At 37.7% G+C, this 21,296-nt stretch overlaps 1 protein-coding gene across 2 annotated transcripts in view; it reads left to right on the forward strand.

The window, feature by feature from the left end:
* The window catches only part of gpc5c (glypican 5c), a 170,048-nt gene that overhangs the window by 2,208 nt on the left and 146,544 nt on the right, over positions 1-21,296 (forward strand). For both annotated transcript variants that reach the window (XM_051912305.1, XM_051912316.1), the window contains exon 2: positions 15,526-15,687. In XM_051912305.1, the coding sequence (XP_051768265.1) occupies positions 15,526-15,687 (162 nt within the window). The remainder of the gene's footprint in view (positions 1-15,525; positions 15,688-21,296) is intronic.

Consider the following 21,296-nt stretch of genomic DNA (forward strand, 5'->3'; position numbering starts at 1 on the left):
CCATATATCTATCTGTCGTTCATTCTGTCTATTGTTTTATCATCCATCTATCCATCCTTCAATCTATCATTGTCACTTTATCTGTCGATCTGTCTGTCGTTCTAACTATTTGTCTATCCATATCTGCCTGTCTGTCTTTCATTGTCTGTTTTATCATCCATCCATCCATCCATCCATCATTGTTACTTTCTGTTGATCTGTCTGTTGTATTATCCGTCTGTCCGTATCTGTATATCTGTCGTTCATTCTGTCTATTGTTTATCCATCCATCCATCCAGTCTTTTTAAGCTTTTTTTTCTTCAACTTTCAAATAACATTTACGATTTGTCATGAAAAACAAACAAACCAAAAAAACTTTAGATATTTAAATAATTTTTTTAATTTCAGTTAATTTGAATTTAGCCAATGTGTTGGCGCACCTACTGTAACTGTACTGGCAAAGTGAGTTGTGAAACTGTACCACCTTTCAGTCAAGGTTGTGTGTAACACCTGTTCTTTGGCTGAGGCAGAGATAGATTTCTAGTTGAGTTGCAGATTCTACCTCTTGGAGTCCTGAAGAGCAACAGTGGGATGACACGTTTTCCATGATGATGCTGATTAGGGTTAGCTAAAAGTTGAATGCCAAGTTGTTTTCATGGTGAGCTATAGCCCGCCTTTAGGTAATATATAGATGTGCATAAGAATTTAGAGCATTTAAGAGTCTTAATGAGCCTGTGCTCTTAGTAGACACCTTGTGCCTTCTGGTATGATTTCTCCTGTTTATTTGACTGAATGCTGATTTGTAGACTTAGCATAGAAATCGTTCCTCTGGGAGCTAAGACCATACCACAGCAAAACCATAATTACAATATTTCTCAGGTTAGCGCGGTTTTGCCTTCCTCCTAAGATCATTAAACTCTTTATTTCCTTTTTCCGGTCCAAAAAATAAAAGTTTAAAGTGAGCCAAAGGATTAAATAAGTTCTAAATGGCTTTTGTTGCAGATAGACTGGAATTCTCATTTTCTGAGTGAGTTTCTCCTATGCAAAGTCTCAGAACGTAGAACTCTCAAAATGAAGCTTTGTGTGCTGTTTGTTTGTTTGTTAATTTTTTTATATTAAAAGGATTGTATCTCCCTGACAAAACTTCCAGCAACTTGACATATGAAAAGGTGCCAATAAATAAATATTCATGAATACAAATAGGAAAATGCTGTCATCATTTACTCACCCTCATGTCATTCCAAACCTGTATAGCTATCACAAAAGAAGATATTTTGCAGGGGACCTATAATGCCCCTGTTACAAGATGTAATATAAGTCTCTGGTGTCCCCAGAATGTGTCTTTGAAGTTTCAGCTAAAAATACCCCACAGATCATTTATTATAGCTTGTCAAATTTGCTTCTATTTGGGTGTGAGCAAGAGCACGCTGTTTTTGTGTGTGTCTCTTTAAATGCAAATGAGCTGCTGCTCCCTGCCCGATTTCCAAATGAGGGCAGAGCTTTAACAACTCACGCTTTGGTTGCTCAACAACAACAAAGCTGGAGAATCTCACGCAGCCAAAATGACAATTGTCAGTAACGGTGTTCAGCCTTACATTGTTCAAACCAGAGTCAGACACTGATGGAGAGTTACAACTTTTTCTGAATGGTTAGTGGATAAATTTATGTAGTTGCTGTAGAGTTGGTTCAACTCATCGACTAGCATGTGCCGTCATGTTAATCTTTTGTGCAAATCCAGCATTAAATTGACCCTCATTTGTGAAGCAGTCCGGCGTAAAATGACGGCATGGTAACAACACTCTACTACAACAACTCTTCCTCTTGGGGTTTGTGATGTCACCAACTTGGGAAGAAGCTCGTTGTAGTCCCTATCAGCGTTTGTTGTAGTCCTTAAACAGAGAATTCTTTAAAAGAAAATATCTCCCTTTGCTATGAACTTTGAGCGTCGTAATTTTGCAGATGTTGTTTATGTTCAAACAGCAACATTACACACTAACTAAAGTTAAAAAAGTGAAGTCATAATCAAGGACCCCTTTAAAGAGCATTTGGGTTCAAACAATATCTGATCATATTGACAATCAAGGTAGAGAAACAAAACAGACATTTTTCAAAATATCTTCTTTTGTTTACCATAGAACCGTAGAATCTCATACAGGTTTGCAATGTCTTTAGAATGAAGAAATTATGACAGAATTTTCATTGCAATTATGCAGCATACCAGACTGCCAGGTTTGAGAAAACTGCTCACACAGCTCCAGGATGAGTTAATTATCATCAAGCACTAACCTGATAACTGAGAGCTGTTCTTGTATCAGCAGTTAAGTGCAGAACTACACAGTCTGTTTATTTGCCACAGAGACTTGGCGCAATAAAGCCAGAGACTGCAGCCAAATCCAAAACATCTGAAAGCGGGAGACTTGGAATGTTTTCTTGATAAAAGATGCCCTTTTGCACTGATCTTAGAATAGTTTCATCAAGTGAGCATTTAGTTGCTGGAGCACCAGTCCTGTTTTCAGAGCAGCATAGTAAAGATTGTGTGCATTTGTACATGCTTTATCTGCAGGCATAGCAGTCCACTCCTTTGGTGACAGCTGATGGGCATTGAGCAGCGAGACAGAAGCCCAGAGGTCGGCTTGCATGCAAGACAGCAGCCACAGACAACAAGAGGCTTTGGGCAAGAGTCTGGAATCTCAGACACGTCAATGTTTCCAAACACTATAACTGATGGGCAGAAACTCAAGACACCTCATGATAGTGACCAGTACTTTGGGACTCTGAAGCCATTGTCAAAAAATTCTATCTGTCTGTCAGTCAGTCAGTCAGTCAGTCATTCAGAAAGAACAATTTTTGTTTGATGAAAAGTTTTTTTTTTTGTTTTTTTTATAAGTGTGAAATATTTAAATAATCTGAAGAACCCTTTTCCCACTATAAAGATTTTTTTTTTTCAGTGGAAAGATTCCATGGAACTTAAAGATTCTTCATGGAACCATTTTTTATAGCTTTCTGTCTTTCTATTTACTGTATCTCTCTGTCTGTTGGCCTAATATTCTGTCATTTAATTGTTTTATCTATTGTCTACCTCTAGATAGACACCTCCTCTCCTAGTTTTGTAGTTGTAGAACTCTGTAAGCTGTTTGTTGCTCCATGAGGAAGACTTAATGTTGCAGAGGGGTGGAATCTGGGTTTGCTCCCTCTCTTCAGAAGCGCTGACAGGATCTGAGGGCATGAGACTTACTGTCTGTTCTCAGTTCAGATGCCAAGCAAAGCAGCTTCTTCAATCTCCAACTCTGAAACCCAGGCTCTCTTTCAAAAATGGCTGTGATGATAACTAATCCTGTGAGTCTTTGAGCATGGATATTCAAAAGAGTTTTCAGGACCTTGCGTCTATGTGTAAGTTTTTTTTTTTTTTCCTTATGACCAGCTTCAGTTCTCCATTCTTTCAGTTCTCTCTATCTCTATATATATATATATAACACTATATACAGTGGGAAAAGTACGGAAAGTATTCAGACCCCCTTAAATTTTTCACTCTTTGTTATATTGCAGCCATTTGCTAAAATCATTTTTTTTCCCCTCATTAATGTACACACAGCACCCCATATTGACAGAAAAACACAGAATTGTTGACATTTTTGCAGATTTATTAAAAAAGAAAAACTGAAATATCACATGGTCCTAAGTATTAAGACCCTTTGCTCAGTATTTAGTAGAAGCACCCTTTTGATCTAATACAGCCATGAGTCTTTTTGGGAAAGATGCAACAAGTTTTTCACACCTGGATTTTGGGATCCTCTGCCATTCCTCCTTGCAGATCCTCTCCAGTTCTGTCAGGTTGGATGGTAAACGTTGGTGGACAGCCATTTTTAGGTCTCTCCAGAGATGCTCAATTGGGTTTAAGTCAGGGCTCTGGCTGGGCCATTCAAGAACAGTCACGGAGTTGTTGTGAAGCCACTCCTTTGTTATTTTAGCTGTGTGCTTAGGGTCATTGTCTTGTTGGAAGGTAAACCTTCGGCCCAGTCTGAGGTCCTGAGCACTCTGGAGAAGGTTTTCGTATAGGATATCCCTGTACTTGGCCGCATTCATCTTTCCCTTGATTGCAACCAGTCGTCCTGTACCTGCAGCTGAAAAACACCCCCACAGCATGATGCTGCCACCACCATGCTTCACTGTTGGGACTGTATTGGACAGGTGATGAGTAGTGCCTGGTTTTCTCCACACATACCGCTTAGAATTAAGGCCAAAAAGTTCTATCTTGGTCTCATCAGACCAGAGAATCTTATTTCTCACCATCTTGGAGTCTTCCATGCGGGCTTTCATGTGTCTTGCACTGAGGAGAGGCTTCCATCGGGCCACTCTGCCATAAAGCCCCGACTGGTGGAGGGCTGCAGTGATGGTTGACTTTCTACAACTTTCTCCGATCTCCCGACTGCATCTCTGGAGCTCAGCCACAGTGATCTTTGGGTTCTTCTTTACCTCTCTCACCAAGGCTCTTCTCCCCCGATAGCTCAGTTTGGCCGGACGGCCAGCTCTAGGAAGGGTTCTGGTCGTCCCAAACGTCTTCCATGTAAGGATTATGGAGGCCACTGTGCTCTTAGGAACCTTAAGTGCAGCAGAAATTTTTTTGTAACCTTGGCCAGATCTGTGCCTTGCCACAATTCTGTCTCTGAGCTCTTCAGGCAGTTCCTTTGACCTCATGATTCTCATTTGCTCTGACATGCACTGTGAGCTGTAAGGTCTTATATAGACAGGTGTGTGGCTTTCCTAATCAAGTCCAATCAGTATAATCAAACACAGCTGGACTCAAATGAAGGTGTAAAACCATCTCAAGGATGATCAGAAGAAATGGACAGCACCTGAGTTTAAATATATGAGTGTCACAGCAAAGGGTCTGAATACTTAGGACCATGTGATATTTCAGTTTTTCTTTTTCAATAAATCTGCAAAAATGTCAACAATTCTGTGTTTTTCTGTCAATATGGGGTGCTGTGTGTACATTAATGAGGAAAAAAATGAACTTAAATGATTTTAGCAAATGGCTGCAATATAACAAAGAGTGAAAAATGTAAGGGGGTCTGAATACTTTCCGTACCCACTGTGTATATATATATATATATATATATATAATATACATTTATTTCCATCAAGAGGTACATCAATTTTTGGTCAAGAGGTGAGCACTCTGTAAAGTCTCCTCCAGCACATTCCAAAGGCTTTCAATGAATTTAAGGTCTGGACTCAGAGGTGCCAATTCATGTGTGAAAATTATTTTTCATGCTCCCTCCCAACCATTCTTTCACAATTTGAGTCTGATGAATCTTGATCAGAATCATTGTCATCCTGGAATATGGCCATGATGTGTCTTCCTACATGGTTAAGGAATGAAAAGCTACACACTATCAATTCGGTCGTGTGTACACCAAAGCATTTTTAGCCAGCTGAAAATGCTAGACGCTCTGCTGAAAATGCCTAGCTGTGAGCGCTTGAGAGCTTTTTTTCAGTTGAGATGCTTTGTTAATATGATACGGAATATCCGCGGCACTGTTACTTGTTACGGATTTCACAGATAATTTGTTTCAGACTAAAAATGTTGTTCCATTTTGTTCCGTTCTTTGCTTGTTGGTGATGTTGTACAGCAAGAATGTTTTGACAGTTTGTTGTTGTATTTGTCCCACCCCTCCTCCACTCTGATTGGACGGCTGGCTAAAAAGTGACAATGATGAGTGCAGCGCTTCACTCAAAGTTGAACATTCTTCAACTTGAGGCGACCAGTAAAAAAAAGTGTGTGTATGTGTGAATTAAAATGGAACAAAATGACCCTTTTCTCTTCAGGCATGATGCTACTTAAGATGAGCCTTTAAAAAGAGGAAGGGTTAAGGAAGTGTTAATTATGACTTGTTTAATGAAATGAAGCAAGCATAGCAATCAAATATTTAAAGTACAGTCAGTATCTCCTACACTCCACACCATTAAATCTTGCTCATACTGGCCTAATTAATCAGTATTGGATTTCCAGCCATTCTGTTGGGTCAAAAGTTCTTTAGTTAATTAAGTTGCAGAGATCTTTATCTGTCTAGTGGTTAAGCCATTCATATGGAGGTTTGTGAGCTGAGGTAGTGGACAGGTTACTGTCAGATACAGCACAACATGAAGATTGTTTTCCCCATAAAGAAACAACTACTGCTTTCTGTGAGCCACAGTCAGTTATGGCAGTCTGACTTGCCTCATGTCTGCTGCATTGTTTTATCATTAGCTAAATGGATTATTTGCTGAGTAAGAGCTTCAGCCTGGTCTCAACAGCTACACAATATTACTATCTTGTCTATTTATGGTTTCAGAAGCTTCCCTTTTGATATATATAATATAATATACTGCTCAAAAAAATTAAAGGAACACTTTTTAATCAGAGAATAGCATCAAGTCAGTTAAACTCCTGGGATATTGATCTGGTCAGTTAAGTAGCACAGGGGGTTGAATGCAGTTTCAGCAGCAGTTTCAGCTGCTTTTGTGTTAATGAAATTAACAACAGGTGAACTAGATGGGCAACCATGAGATGACCCCCCAAACAGGAATGGTTTTACAGGTGGAGGCCACTGACATTTTTTTCCCTACTCATCTTTTCTGACTGTTTTTCACTAGTTTTGCATTTGGCTAGGGTCAGTACTGGTGGCATGAGGCGATAACTGGACCCTACAGAGGTTGCACAGGCAGTCCAACTCCTCCAGGATGGCACATCAATACGTGCCATTGCCAGAAGGTTTGCTGTGTCTCCCAGCACAGTCTCAAGAGCATGGAGGAGATTCCAGGATATAGGCAGTTACTCTAGGAGAGCTGGACAGGGCCGTAGAAGGTCCTTAACCCATCAGCAGGACCGGTATCTGCTCCTTTGTGCAAGGAGGAACAGGATGAGCACTGCCAGAACCCTACAAAATGACCTCCAGCAGGCCACTGGTGAGAATGTGCAAAACAATCAGAAACAGACTTCATGAGGGTGGCTTGAGGGCCCGATGTCCTCTAATGGGCCCTGTGCTCTCTGCCCGGCACCGTGGAGCTCGAACACCAGGATTGGCAGGTCTGCCACTGGCGCCCTGTGCTTTTCACAGATGAGAGCAGGTTCACCCTGAGCATGTGACAGACGTGAAAGGGTCTGGAGAAGCCGTGGAGAATGTTATGCTGCCTGTGACATCATATAGCTTGACCGGTTTGGTCGTGGGTCAGTGATGGTCTGGGGAGGCATATCCATGGAGGGATGCACAGACCTGTACAGGCTAGACAATGGAACCCTAACTGCCATTAGGTATCGGGATGAAATCCTTGGACCCATTGTCAGACCCTACGTTGGTGCAGTGGGTTCTGGGTTCCTCCTGGCGCACGATAATGCCCGACCTCATGTGGCGAGAGTATGCAGGCAGTTCCTGGAGGATGAAGGAATTGATACCATTGAATGGCACCCACGCTCGCCTGACCTAAATCCAATAGAACACCTCTGGGACATTATGTTCCATCCAACGCCGCCAGATTGCACCTCAGACTGTCCAGGAGCTCAGTGATGCCCTGGTCCAGATCTGGGAGGAAATACCCCCATCCGTCGTCTCATTAGGAGCATGCCCCGACATTGTCAGGCAAGCACGTGGGTGCCATACAAACTACTGAGTACCATTTTGAGTTGCTGCAATGAAATTTCAGAAAAATGGACTAGCCTGCTGCATCATTTTTTCACTTTGATTTCCGGGGTGTCTTTTAATTCAGTCCTCTGTAGGTTGATAATTTTCCATCAAATGATGTTTTTCCTTTTTTTTTTTTTTTTTAGTCTCCAGAAACTAAATGTGACTGGAATGTAAACAGCAAAGCCACATAACTAAGATTTAACTAACCTGACTGTTGAATATCCCCACCTCTCATTTTTAAATGCTTGTGTGGAACATCAAATGCTTTTTTGATGGGGACTCTCGAGGTAAACGCTGTTCTATGATGAAAGGTGTAGAACAGCCCATGCATTCATGCTTTGAATCTCTGGCGTGAGAAGAAAGACCAAATGTCTTTGCATATTTACTCTTCTTCAGGCATTAACACCTGCAGGCCCTCCTTTTAGTCTCTCTGCACTCAGCAAAACACCCTTTAAGTGCATCCAGAACCCTGTATGTTAATGCCAAAGCATGTTGGTATTTGCGTCGCAAATATAATGCGGTGTAATGAATAAAAATGAGGGCTGGTAGCCAGAAAGTTTTTGGTTCTAGGACTGTGAGGGCTGAGCCATGACCATTGTGTCCTTAAGTTGCTTTAGATACACCTTATACCTGAGTCTTGCCTCACATGCCTTTACCTTTTTGTTCATGTTTTTTTTTTTGCTTGTACCGTAGGTGTAGTATTACAGTCTTCATTCATTTACATTTACATTTATGCACTTGGCAGAGGATTTTATCCAAAGCATCTTACATTTGCATACAAGGTATACATTTTATTAACTCATAAATTCTTTGGGAATCGAACCCATGTCTTTGGCGTTGCTAGCACCATGATGTACTGTACTACAGCAATTAAGTCACTACCTAGTAGGGTTGTTTGTACCAGAAAGTCCCCCATTTACTAGTTAAATCAGTTCTGTCTTTAAGTCCTGGTAAGAACTGATCTCAGTCTCCCCCTGATCTTCTTATGTGTCTGAAATGCTATCACAGACTTTAATTGGATTGGAGGTCCTGGCTTGTTTTTATTTTTTCATTGCTCTCTCACCACAGCTTTGCAGAGTACTCAAGCGGAGAGCCCAAATCAGGGTCCACTTAGTTTGTAGAGATTTGATTTATCCCCTTACCTCTCAAGCCTGGTGTTGCTTACAAATATTGATGTTTATACTCATTTCAGTATACTTATTTGAAAGTAAGTGTATTGTGAGAAACATTCTCCTGGGGGGGTTTGGACTTCAGTTGTTTACTATTGCATGCCTTTAATTGAGAGGTTGAACGTTCAAACCCTAAGGGAACATTTTTGAGCATCCATTGCATCTTTGAGCACTTAGTAATAAGGCTCAACAATAAGGATGACCCGATGACCTGGTGCCATTGTGAACATTTCAGCCCAGTGCTGCATTGCTACTGGAAATTTTACAGTAATTGATCTTGTTCATAGGTTTTGCACATTAAAATGTATTAAAACATTTTCTGTGATGTGTTCTACGCTGTTGTTGCAAATTGTGCCGATTTGTCACCTAGCTAATGTTTTCTAGTTGGCTACCATAGATGAGGTTTTGTTGAAGTTGCAAAAATGAGTTGTGATAATCTTGAAAGCATGAGTAAATATATATTGAAAACAATCAGTAATGTTTTGATTCATAAGAATTTGTTTCCTTGCAAGGAGTTACATTATGGCTGTATAGTTTTCATAATTTTTGTGACACTTATACGTGCTATTTTATTGAAATGTATATTTTATTTTTATTTAATTATTAAAATATGCAATATTTTATGCATAAAATAGCAATATAATAATAAAAAAAAAAAAAATTATTCATGTTTTGTGGGGGACCAGTCAAAATGTTAGCAGGGCAGGTATGGTTATGAAGAAATGTCAAAATTATTGCTTCAAAGTATATTAAAAGTGGACCAAAAGTTCATATTAAAGATATTCTTAGACATTAGCACCGATGTGGCTGTGGTTACTCAGCCTTTAGAGTCTGATACAAGAATTCCTGGTATGTTTTAAGGCCCAGGTCAAGGTGGGAAAATATCTGCCATGTTTGAACTGTTGAGGCCAGGTAAAGATATTCCTGCTGTTTTGACCCAGCTTCAAGTACTAAAGCTTCTGGTGCTGCTCGTGTGGCGTTTTTTTTATTTATTTTTTTTTAATGAAAATTAATGTACTATTGTAATGTAGGGTGAACTCAAAAATAAAGGACGGCTGGATCCATATGCAGTGAGTTTATTGACAGAATAAACATAAACATATCCAACACAGAGACCAGAGAACCATTAAATGGAATGAGCTCACCAAACATACAGCCATAAAGGACAAGACTTGACAAGGAACACAAGAAACACTGGGGTTTAAATACACAAGGGGTAATTAGCAAACAAGACACACCTGGGAACAATCAAAGAACTAATCAACAAGAAAAACTACAAAGGACTATAAAAATAGCACACAGGACAGGGAACATGAACAGAAACAGGGTAAAATAAAATAAAAGTTCAATTAACAAAACATGAAACACAAAGTCATTTTAGTTTGATAATGTTTTTTATTTGATATTTTGCGTTTTTAGGGTTATTTTATGGTACTAAATTATATTTATGGAATAGTTATAATCCATTTATTACCTGTTAATCACTTTTTAAGCGTAGACCAGAAAACGAAACGTCATAAATCTTAAATTCTTTTTTAAGACACTTGGCAGATTATTGTTGAAGTGAAAAAAAAAAAAAGTTAAAAAGTGAAACTATAAAAAATAAAAGAAGTTTATTATGAAAAATGCATAAAAATATTGATATGAACTATATAGATTTTCCAAAACATGTTCGCTTCCCATTAGTTTCCAAAGGCCATTTATGACCGTGAACTGTACAATTGTGACTTTTTTTTCAGGACCATTTTAACCTTTTGGAATCATGTCTATGATTTTTTTCACGTAGCAAGTGTCAAAATCTTTACCAAGTTTCGTACCATAGCGATGAAGTAAATAATTCTAAAAATTAACGTAAAATTTTTTTGGTCAAAAATGAACAAACAGCAGCGGAGAGTTAAGACCGGAATTGTAGGAACCAGTATATATATTTGGGGTGGTGTGTTCTCTAAGTTATTAACTTTGTATTCATGTGGAGTGCTTTGTGTGTGTACACGTTTGAAGGCCATCAGCACTTGTGCCCATTACCCTAATGGTCACAACATTTTGTGGTGATTGAAGCTCCTGTCTGGCCTGACTTGAACTAAACTTGGACTCCTGTATGAGTGTCTGCAAAACACTTTGAGGTTCCACACTTCTGCCTTTCCTTCTGATTTTATCCCAATCCCCCAGCTTTTCCTCTGCATCAGCTATTCACTCTCTTACTGTGGGCGCGAATGCCAGCTAGCGCTCCATAAAGCCAAACACCGGAGCCGCACGCCTGTGGCTTTGAGAAATGCAGGTGTGCTGCCCAGGTCTTTAGAGAGATGTTTTCTTTCAACATGGTTCCTCCCAAAAACAGCACATCAGTTGTGGGTAAATATCCTGCTGGTTCCAGCGTACGCCAGCACTTCAAAGCAGCGAGAGCTTCCTGAGAAAAGAGAGGGGAGCCAGGGGTTAAATCAGTTGGGTTGCAGTCTAAAGTTTTTCCCATAAAGTTGCTTCTGCACTTCAAGCATCAGGAAATTGCTTAAGCCTTAACCTAAATAAACCATAACATTTTCGTTCCTCACTGAGGATGTCTTGTTTGGGTTCTGCACAACTTGTTCTGGTTGACCAGTAGTGGGAATTTTTTTGGTCATTGCTGGTCATTGTGATGTTGCAAATAAGAACAGAATAAAGACTTAATCCAGCCAATCAAATGAATGTTTTTTGTCACCTGAGGGTGATTATGGGATCAGGTTGGCTAAGTTTGAACCCCAGAATAAGGAAGTGTCCACTCAGGCAGAACCACAGACTCCTGCTGGGGTCCTAATTTACTCACCAGGGGCGGAATTCATTCCGTCGTCTCTTAATTAAGGCTTGGAGGGAGACAGACGCCAGGGATGGTTTCAGATAGTCTTCTAGACCAGGGTTTTTCAAATTTTTTGTTAAAGAAAATTCCCCCTTTCCTAAAGATAAAGAATATTTCTTCACTCAGGAAAAAAAGGTAAAAAAGCTGTCACTGGGGAGGTACCCTTTCAAAAGATACACCTTTGTACCTTATTTACCCCTTTTTAAAGCTAATTTAAACAATTTATTTGAATATTAAAAGTGATTATATACAATTAACAAAATTAAATGATTGTTTGCCTAATTGACTTTCATTGTACTTAATCAAATAATGTTTTTCTAAATATTTTTCACAAAACGAGTGCTGATAATGATTTATGATGACCAATCTTTAGGAAGCAGAATGAAATAGTATTTTATTTTATTTTTTTAAAGTAAAAATCAAAACAAAAGCATTATTTCATTAACATCAGTAAAGTGTAAAGCACACACATTAAGATGGCTATAAACATACAATTTTTTAGAATCTTTTTCTCTTTTTCCTCTCAATTTTCATGGACTTCATAAAATCTCTTTGCAGCCACCTGGGGGTCCACAAAACCCCAGTTTGAAAACCTCTAATTATTTTCTAGTCAATATATGTCCACATTCTAAAACAATTTTTAACCATATGTGCATTAATATTTAGCTGTTAACAAATACTTATCAAAATTTCTTTTTCTTTTTTTTTAATTAAAGGTCAATATGTGCTGTTTCCGTCATCCCTAAGGCATGTCTAGTCAGCAGTGGATTTGTGATCCTATCACATATACCTGTATGTGTGTGTCTTTAAAATCAGACCACTGTTATTCACGCCGTCCTAAGGAGCAGGTGCTTGTGGTTTTTACTTGTATTTGATGACCTGAATCCTGATGTAGATGAGGTCTGTCTGCCCACACAGCTAGTGAAACTCAATCTCAGATAGTTCTTTATTAATGTCCCATGAGTCACAGTAGTGACATAGAGTCTCTAAAGTGCATAGCGGGCGTCTGTACAGCATTGAAATGGAATGAAGCTTCCTCACAGGTCTAACATCAGTCATCATGAACAGACGGTCTCTATATCTCACTTTTTCCATTGCTGTGTATTTCTCTTTCTTTAACAAAGTTAAGAATTAATAGGCTCATCAAAATGTATTAGTTTACAAATCATGCACTGTAGCAAAAGTGTTTTGAGGTCATAGTGTTGTGCAAGGAACCGTGTGAAAATAAGTCTTTATTAAACAACAATCTGCCCTGGCCCAATGGCCCTTGTTTCCGCCACTAAATAAAAAAATATAAAAGGTAATTGCGACTTTTTATCTCACATTTCTGACCTTTTTTTTTCTTGCAGTTGCAAGCTATAAAGTCTAAAGAATTGCGTGTTATAAAGTCAGAATTGTGAGATATAGTCGCAATTCTGACTTTTTTCTCGCAATTGTGAGTTTTTATCAGGCAATTCTGACTTTATATCTCACAATTCTGACTTTTTTTCTCAGAATTGCGAGATATAAACTCACAATTGCGTCTTATAAAGTCAGAATTGCGAGATATAAACTCACAATTCTGAATTTATAATATGCAATTGCGAGTTATAAAGTCAGAATTGTGAGATATAAACTCACAATTGCGTGTTATAAAAACGTCAGTCTTTTTTCCCTCAAAATTGGACATTATAACATGCAACTGTCAAAATTGCATGATATAAAGTCAGAATTGCGTGATATAAGTCATTATATCACGCAATTCTGACTTTATATCATGCAATTTTGACTTTATAACTCGCAATTTTGAGTTTATATCACGCAATTCTGAGGAAAAAAAGTCTGAATTTTGAGATAAAAAGTCACAATTACCTTTTTTTTTTTTACAAGCTTCCAAACTGGCCTGTATCATAATTTTGTGCGAAACAGAATAAAAGTTGGTGGTGATTTATTTCAGCTGGAACATGCAATGAATTGTATGTATACGGTTTGTTTTTGGAGTTTTGTAAAAATGTAGTTTGGGGCACGTTTTTTCTAATGAGCCTGGGTTGGGCAGGAGGGTTGCAACATGTTTCCAAACACTGTGTAACACTGAGGGATGTTTTTACAGACTGAAAATGGCTATGAAAACATTTTCCCATGCAGCATTATAAATGAAAGCGGCAGTAGTTCTTTTTTTAAACCTTGAATCTGTAATTTCATTAACTATGGAAACAGTAAGCGAACATTTCATGTCATTTCATAATGTTGAGAATAATGAGTGACAATGAATTGGAATCTTTCAGAATGCACCATAATGTGTCTATTGAGTGAGCTTCCCATTTCGTAAAATTTGCTTGGAAGCCATTTCGGAATGTTTGCAATGGAAAATGCAGAAACCATTATTCCACTTGTGTGTTAAAATACAACAAGATGCTTGTTTTTGTTTTCTTGTGCATAGTTCACACAGAGTATTACAAGGTATTTTGCATGTACAGATATATGCCATACAAAGTTCACATGCCCACACAAGACCTAGGCTGGTGGGAGCATGGGGTTCAGTGCTTTTTTAACTGACTTAACCCTTCTGGGACCCAAAGCACGTGGTGCATCCTGGGTAATTAAGTTGCAGCCATGAAGAGAGTGCAAGAGATTTCTCAGGTTCAGGTTTCATTATACTATATATCTTCTCGCCCCCTGATCTCCCCCAATGCATAAGCAAAGCCTCAGTAACACTCAATGCCACAACTGCTGATGAGTATGAACACTCTAAAGAAAAATGGTTCTAAACGGTATCTTTTTATAATGTTCCATAAAGAACCATGCTTTGAAAGTGCTATATAGGACCTTAAGCTTTTTATTACTACTTTATTTTCATTAATATTAGTATATTAGTATCTTTATATTATGAATATTAGGATTATTAATATTATTTCTATATAGTATTTATTAATATTGTTTTTACCCCTCTATCTGCCTGGTCTTATAATACCTTGTGGCCTCTATTTGGGTTTTACATTAAAATAAAAACATATTGTGTCAATTAGATGTAACGAAGACCAAGTTCCAGTGAAATATTTTCACAATCCTCTGTGATGCCCATCATTATGTGTGTATTTTGAGTGGCAATTTGTCTCTGCAGATGATGAGGTTGTGGGATGTGACCGCATCTAAAAAACACAATTGAGTTTAGAGTTACAGTGTCTCTTCTATTTGTTTATATAAAGGCAATTATGTTTATGAAGGCCAAAATTGGCAAAAATGGACAATCATTTGAGCCCTTTACAATGTTAAAAGTAAAAAGTGATATAAACTAATGGGATAGCTTATCTTTTTTTTTTTGTGACTGGGTATATTTATGCATAATAATTAAAAAAAAAAAAAAAATAATAACAATATGGATCATAAATTCAATACCTCTGTTACGTAGTGGAGAAAAGAAGATACTCTGTTACTCTTACACTTCCGTTAAACTAAAAAGAGAAAAAGACATGATTGACAGGAAACCAGTTACAACTTGAAAGTTAAAATTTATAGACATTTTAAGAAAGAAATCAATTACCTGTTGAGAGTATGTTTACAGTCTGTGTAATTAGATGGCTGAGCTCCAGAAAATCAGTAATGAGGTTGCTTTGACAGTTACAGATTTGAAAAGCAAAAAGGTGGGGAAAAAGAACCCTAAAGTCTAACGCAAAGAACCATTTCAGCATATAAAGGGTTCTTCAAGACGATACGGTTGTAAATAGAACTTTTACTATGCTTAAAGAACCTTTTAAAGAACCATCTTTTTTAGAGAGTTGCAGAATGCATGTGAATGGTCATACTGGTGCAAGGCAGGTTTATTTTATTTTTTTATAGTGTCACTAATTTTATTTGTACAACTTCTATCTAACAAGTGCTTCTACTTTTTTCTCTTTTATTGTAGATGTGGACCTGTCAGTGTGCAAGCACGCTGGGCCATCATGTTGTACGCGAAGAATGGAAGAGAGCTACAGAGCAGCAGTCCTGAGAGACACCACCCAGAACATCAGATCATACAGCTTTGAGCTGAAATATCTCATTTCTGCACATGCCACCGCCTTCCAGGGTATATGGATGCATGCATGGATGGATGGTTAGATGGATGGTAGAGGGATGAATGGATGATAGATAAGTAAAATGGATGGATAAATACTGTAGAAGACGCAGGAATGGATTGATGGATAAATGTCGTCACTTTTATTTATATAGTGCTTTATACAATAAAGATAGTTTTAAAACACCTTTACAGTGATAACAGGAAAATGATTCAATGATGCAAATGGATGTGGTAAAATGGTATTTTTTTTTTTTTTTTTTTTTTTTTTTTTTTACTCGTCAGACTTTGTACATGGAATGCAAGAACATTGCAATTAAAAAAGTTCTACATAATATAAAATATAAATTTCAACACTATTAAAGTCAAGCTGTAATAAGCAATAGCACAAATAAACACAATAGAAAAGATGCCAATTAAATAAACAGTGCTTTCCAGGTTTTTCATGTAGATCTAACAGTATAGTTAGATGTAGATTAGGTACAGAAATTGAATAAAGTAATCAAATGTAAAATAACACTGCATAGTCTTCACTGTATAAATAAAATATAGATTAATCCATATTAAAGTTACAAAAGTTGTTCAGTCAAGAGCATTGAATGATTATTTGCAGCAAGTCTGTTGTTTGATTAACATTAAAAACACAGGCAGCATCAGGAATATTAGACTGCTGTCACTTTAAGACTAATGCACGGATTCATTATACTGTTACACACAGTATAATGACATAACTGACTGTGTTTACTAGGATACTTGCCAGACGGGCATTTTGACATTATTTTGTGTGAAATTGTCCATTCAAGCGCAAGATGTGAAAGAGAGCTCAGTTCAGTGCTCACGTGCTGTCAGGCACGGGGTGCACACAAAACTTCTCACACAGCGTGCGTGAGACTTTTGCCTCTTCATGCGATTGAATGTTTAAATTGGCAAGGCTTAAAAATGCATGCAAATGATGAAACTTTAATGACTACGCTTTAATGACGATCGGGACAGGCGCTCTTAGCCAAGCAATGGTGCGTAAACCTCATCAGGCAATGAAATTATAATTATACTTATTTTTTTGCCTCTAACAGGCGACTGAAATCGTACAATTTACTACCCGTTGGCTAATAAAAGACATTTTTTTTAGTCGGCTCTCGTGAAATTTGATTTACTCACAATGTAGATGGTTGGCCTCTACCTACATTTGTGTAAAACTCCAAAAATGTACCTATACATACAATTCACTACAGTCCAGCTGAAATGAACACTATTGGCAGTAAAACTCCAACCATTTGTATTCCTTTTCATGCAAAGTATGATTACAGGGGCAGATTATTGATTAAAATAAGACTTATTTTCATGCTTATTTCAAGACTTATTTTTGACCTCAATAGCTTTTAACATAAAGTGCATAGTAAACTAATACATTTTGACATGTGCAACACATAACCAGCTCCATATATATGGCTTTTCTGATGTAGCAAACTTGCTCAGTAACTCACCTGGTACAGCATTGTACGAGTTCATTGAAACACGAGTCACAATAAAAGAGCTCACAAACTTGTAGAAGCTAAAATGGCGTCGTTGCTTCAGTATATGTATTTATATCTCCTGTTTGCTTTTGTTAATGCTATAGGTTAGATTTAGGGTAGGGTTTAGTGTAGGGTGGTATGCTATTTTCAAATGCAATAGAGAATGAATCTTTTAGCACCAATCACCAAACGTTTAATTTCCAAAGTTCCAACAACCAATGTTATAAAACCTTGCTACATTCATGTTCATCTGTTTTGGATAAAACTGAATGCGCTTTCAGCACCATTTACTGGACATTTTGCTTTGAAATGGTCACAAAATGTGCAAGAAACAATGTGATATTTTACAGAAATGCTGCCACAGGCACATTTTTTCCAATGAGCCTGGATTGGGATGGATGGATTGCAAATTTACGGGTTGGCTGTTTCTGTGTACCTGTCTTTGTTGCCCATAGTTTGACTTGTTTAATTGCTGTAAATGGCATAGTGGGTTTTTTTTTCCCCCACGTGGTTTGGCATCCTGTGATTGGTAGAGAATCTTTAGAGTTTCATCTTTGGCGTTGGTTGTATGTGAACAGGAAGCCTCTTCTCATCGTCTTGATTAAAGCCCCAGATGTGTCTTTTAGGAAAGTATGAACTAGCTAGCAGCAAACATTCAGAAGCATTTAAAGTCTTAATTATGTTAGATTATGTTCTATGAAGTCTAAGTATATGAGGTTTGGTTGGGTTTTACTGCATTAATTTCTTAGAAGGGGAATTCAGAGTACTTGCCCACACTCTCACGAGTGTTGAACCCAGTGGCCAAACCATAATCGGCAGTGGGGCTTTAAAGAATCTCAGTCGTATGCAGCCTTGTGTATGCTTTGGCAGAGAGCACCGGTTGTTATTAAGGTCTTCTGTCAGTTCATTCATGAGTATCAAGCATTGGTGTGAATGAATGAGCTCTCACATACACTATTTCAGTCCTGCACGCACGATAGGCTCATTTTAACACGATCTGCGGCCACAGACCTCCACAGAAATGGACACATACTCTTACACATTCTACATCTCACAAGAAGGGTGCAAACCGCATACATAGTTTTTGGTTATGCTCTTCAATCATCCCTTTGTCTTTCCTAGCCCGTTTTCTTTGGCAACGAATCCCCAAGACAGCGCAGATTGTTCGCTGCATTCCACTGAAGTGTTTCTAACGTTTGTGTCTCGGATGCGGAAATATGCGCAGAATGTTTCGCCGTCAACAGGTCACATGCAGTAATCTGGAATGTTCAAACAATGGAGCTGATCGCCATTTACGGCTGCTGATGTGTGTGTGGTGTCTGTGTTTGAAAGACTAGTTAAATCTATAGTCTCTATAGTGATTTATAGATTCTCAACCATTGTTCTTTAGTTTCTACACGGGCCAGGGTTAGTGAGGAAGACTGGTTGTGTCTAACAAACAACAAACATTATTGCATAGACATTCATTCATTCACTTTCAAGAGTTGAACCCTCAAGCTTTTATTTTGGCAGAAAACTGCTGGAAGACCTTTAAGTTTCAGTGACAACAGGTTTACAAATGCTTCTCATTAGAAATATAGTGAAATGCTATAAAGTTCTGTTGGAAATTATGCAAATGTTAAACTTTGCATTCCCAAATGCGTGTTAAATTCACAGCACATGTAGAGGTGGAGTTTGCAGCATTTACTGAGAACCTCTGAGAGGCTGAAAACACTGAATTATAAGGTGCTCATTTCACACAAAAATTAAAATTCGGAGTCATCATTTACTCTCCCTCATGTTGTTTCAAAGCTCTGTGACTTCTATAAGTAAACTTCTATAAAATCTGCAACTTCTTTAGAAGATATGTCTGTGTTTGCCTGTATAAAGTTAAAGGGATATTTCACACATAAATGAAAATTGTCATCATTTACTCACCCCCATGTTGTTCCAAATCTGTATGAGTTTCTTTCTTCTGTTGAACACAAAAGAAGATATTTTGAAGAATATGGGTAAAAAACAGTTGATGGGCCCCATTGGCTTCAGTAGTACGGGGGAAAAATACTATAGAAGTCAATGGGGCCCATCAACTGTTTGGTTACTGACCTTACTCAAAATGTCATCTTTTTTGTTCAGTAGAAGAAAGAAATTCATACAGGTTTGGAACAACTTGAGGGTGAGTAAATGATGACAGAATTTTCATTTTAGGGTGAACTATCCCTTTAAAGTCAATGGGGTCTAGTCATGCTTGGTCATTCTCAACATTCTTCAAAATATCTGTTGTTTTCTGCAGAAGAAAAAGTCATACATATTTTTGAAATGACATGAGGGTGAGTAAATAATGACACATTTCTCATTTTGGGTGAACTATCCCTTTAAGAAGAATGTATATATCCCACATATTTGTAATGATTGTGAGAATTTGTGTTTCTGTAAACAATACAAGAGACTGTGAGAGACGATGTCTGTTTTGCTGTCTCCATTATGGATTAATAATTACCCTGTGGCGCACTACAGACATCACATCTGATTTCAGACTTAATGTAAAACTTAATTAGAATGATGATTTGAGGTTTTCCATCATTAATATAATAGTATAGTTAGAAGGCATGTGTGTTTGATTAGGTTTCTGTCGGTGTGTATATGAACCTGTCTCTTCTCATTTGTGTGGGATCTCATCTCTGGAAGTTCAGTAGGCAGTTGATTCTAATTATCTAGCTTCATTGTGACGGTGGATGTGTTTATAGTATATAAGTAAAGGATTTAAGGAGTTATTAAGGATAGTTTTTGCTCTGATCATCTCAGACTAAGAAAGGGATCACAGAATTAAAGAGACACTGGTAAGGGGATGTTGAGTCACTGTCAGTGAGGAAGAAGTTTAATAGACAAAGGCTTTGTTTGGAATGTTTATTAAATGATCCTGTCTTTGTTTTATTCCTCTCTGCTGAGCTCATTTGGATTCAGAGGCCATGTTTGGAATGGAATACCGTGTGGTTGCACAAGTTGTACAGTTTTAACACTTGCATCTAAATTTCACACATTTGGTCCACTGAATCTTTTTTTTTTAAATTATTTTTTTTATTCCCCCCAGTCTAAGTGTGTAATATGGTTCATACTGTACTAAAATAAAATAATATATATATATATATTATACTTTCTAAATGTAATTTTATAAAAAATTATTTGACATTTGACAGTCCAATTAAACAATGAGTCAAGACACTTTTTTTTTTTTAAATTAACGGTTCATATTGCTTTTGGTTCATTTGTCACATAGAAATGACAGATAGAAATAACAGGCAATGTCTAGTGCATTGCATTGTAGGATACAGAATTCCACACAGTGTACTCTGCTTTTAACCTGCACATTTTGTCAAACTTATTTGGTCATTCTGGTGTTTGATGGTATGGTAGAATGCCTTTCTAAACATAGCCAAAGAAAGGGAAACAATGAAGTGAAGGCAGTCCCTGGAGCAGCAGTCAGGCCTTTTCTCCTCACTTGGGTTCATAATGACAGTGACTAATTGTCTTTCTCCCTGTGGGTAAGTGCACGAGTGAGTGTTTCTATGTCAGTATGTCCTCAGTTTTCCCTCAGAGATTTGAAAAGGTGCAAAATAACAGATGGATGTTGCGTAAAGACTTTAGATAGAGGAGAGTAGAGAGGAGGCAAGACAAAATGAGAAACTTAAAAAAAAAAAAAAAAAAAAACTTAACGTTTACGTTCTGGAATGCTACTCAATGAAAAATCGATGTGTGTGAAATTTAGTAGCAATTTCCACAAGTAATTACCTGTAAGTCTGAAATATATATTTTTTTCTTTGTCAACAAATCTCCTGTGAAAACAGGTGCAAGATTTTGCTGGCTATGTGCCCCGATTTTCCCCTGCTAGTAGATGCCTTAACTACACCATTAAATAAGATTTAAAGGGATAGTTTACCTAAAAATGAAAATTCTGTCATTAAGTACTCACCCTTATGTTGTTCTAAACCCGTAAGACTTTCGTTCATCTTCGAAACACAAATGAAGATATTTTAAATGAAATCTGAGTGATTTCTGTCCCTCCATTGTCAGCTATGCAATTATCACTATGACACTTCAAAAAGTTCATAAAGAGATTATAAAACTTAT

Source organism: Ctenopharyngodon idella, chromosome 2, assembly GCF_019924925.1.
Source record: "Ctenopharyngodon idella isolate HZGC_01 chromosome 2, HZGC01, whole genome shotgun sequence".
NCBI classification, from domain to species: Eukaryota; Metazoa; Chordata; class Actinopteri; order Cypriniformes; family Xenocyprididae; genus Ctenopharyngodon; species Ctenopharyngodon idella.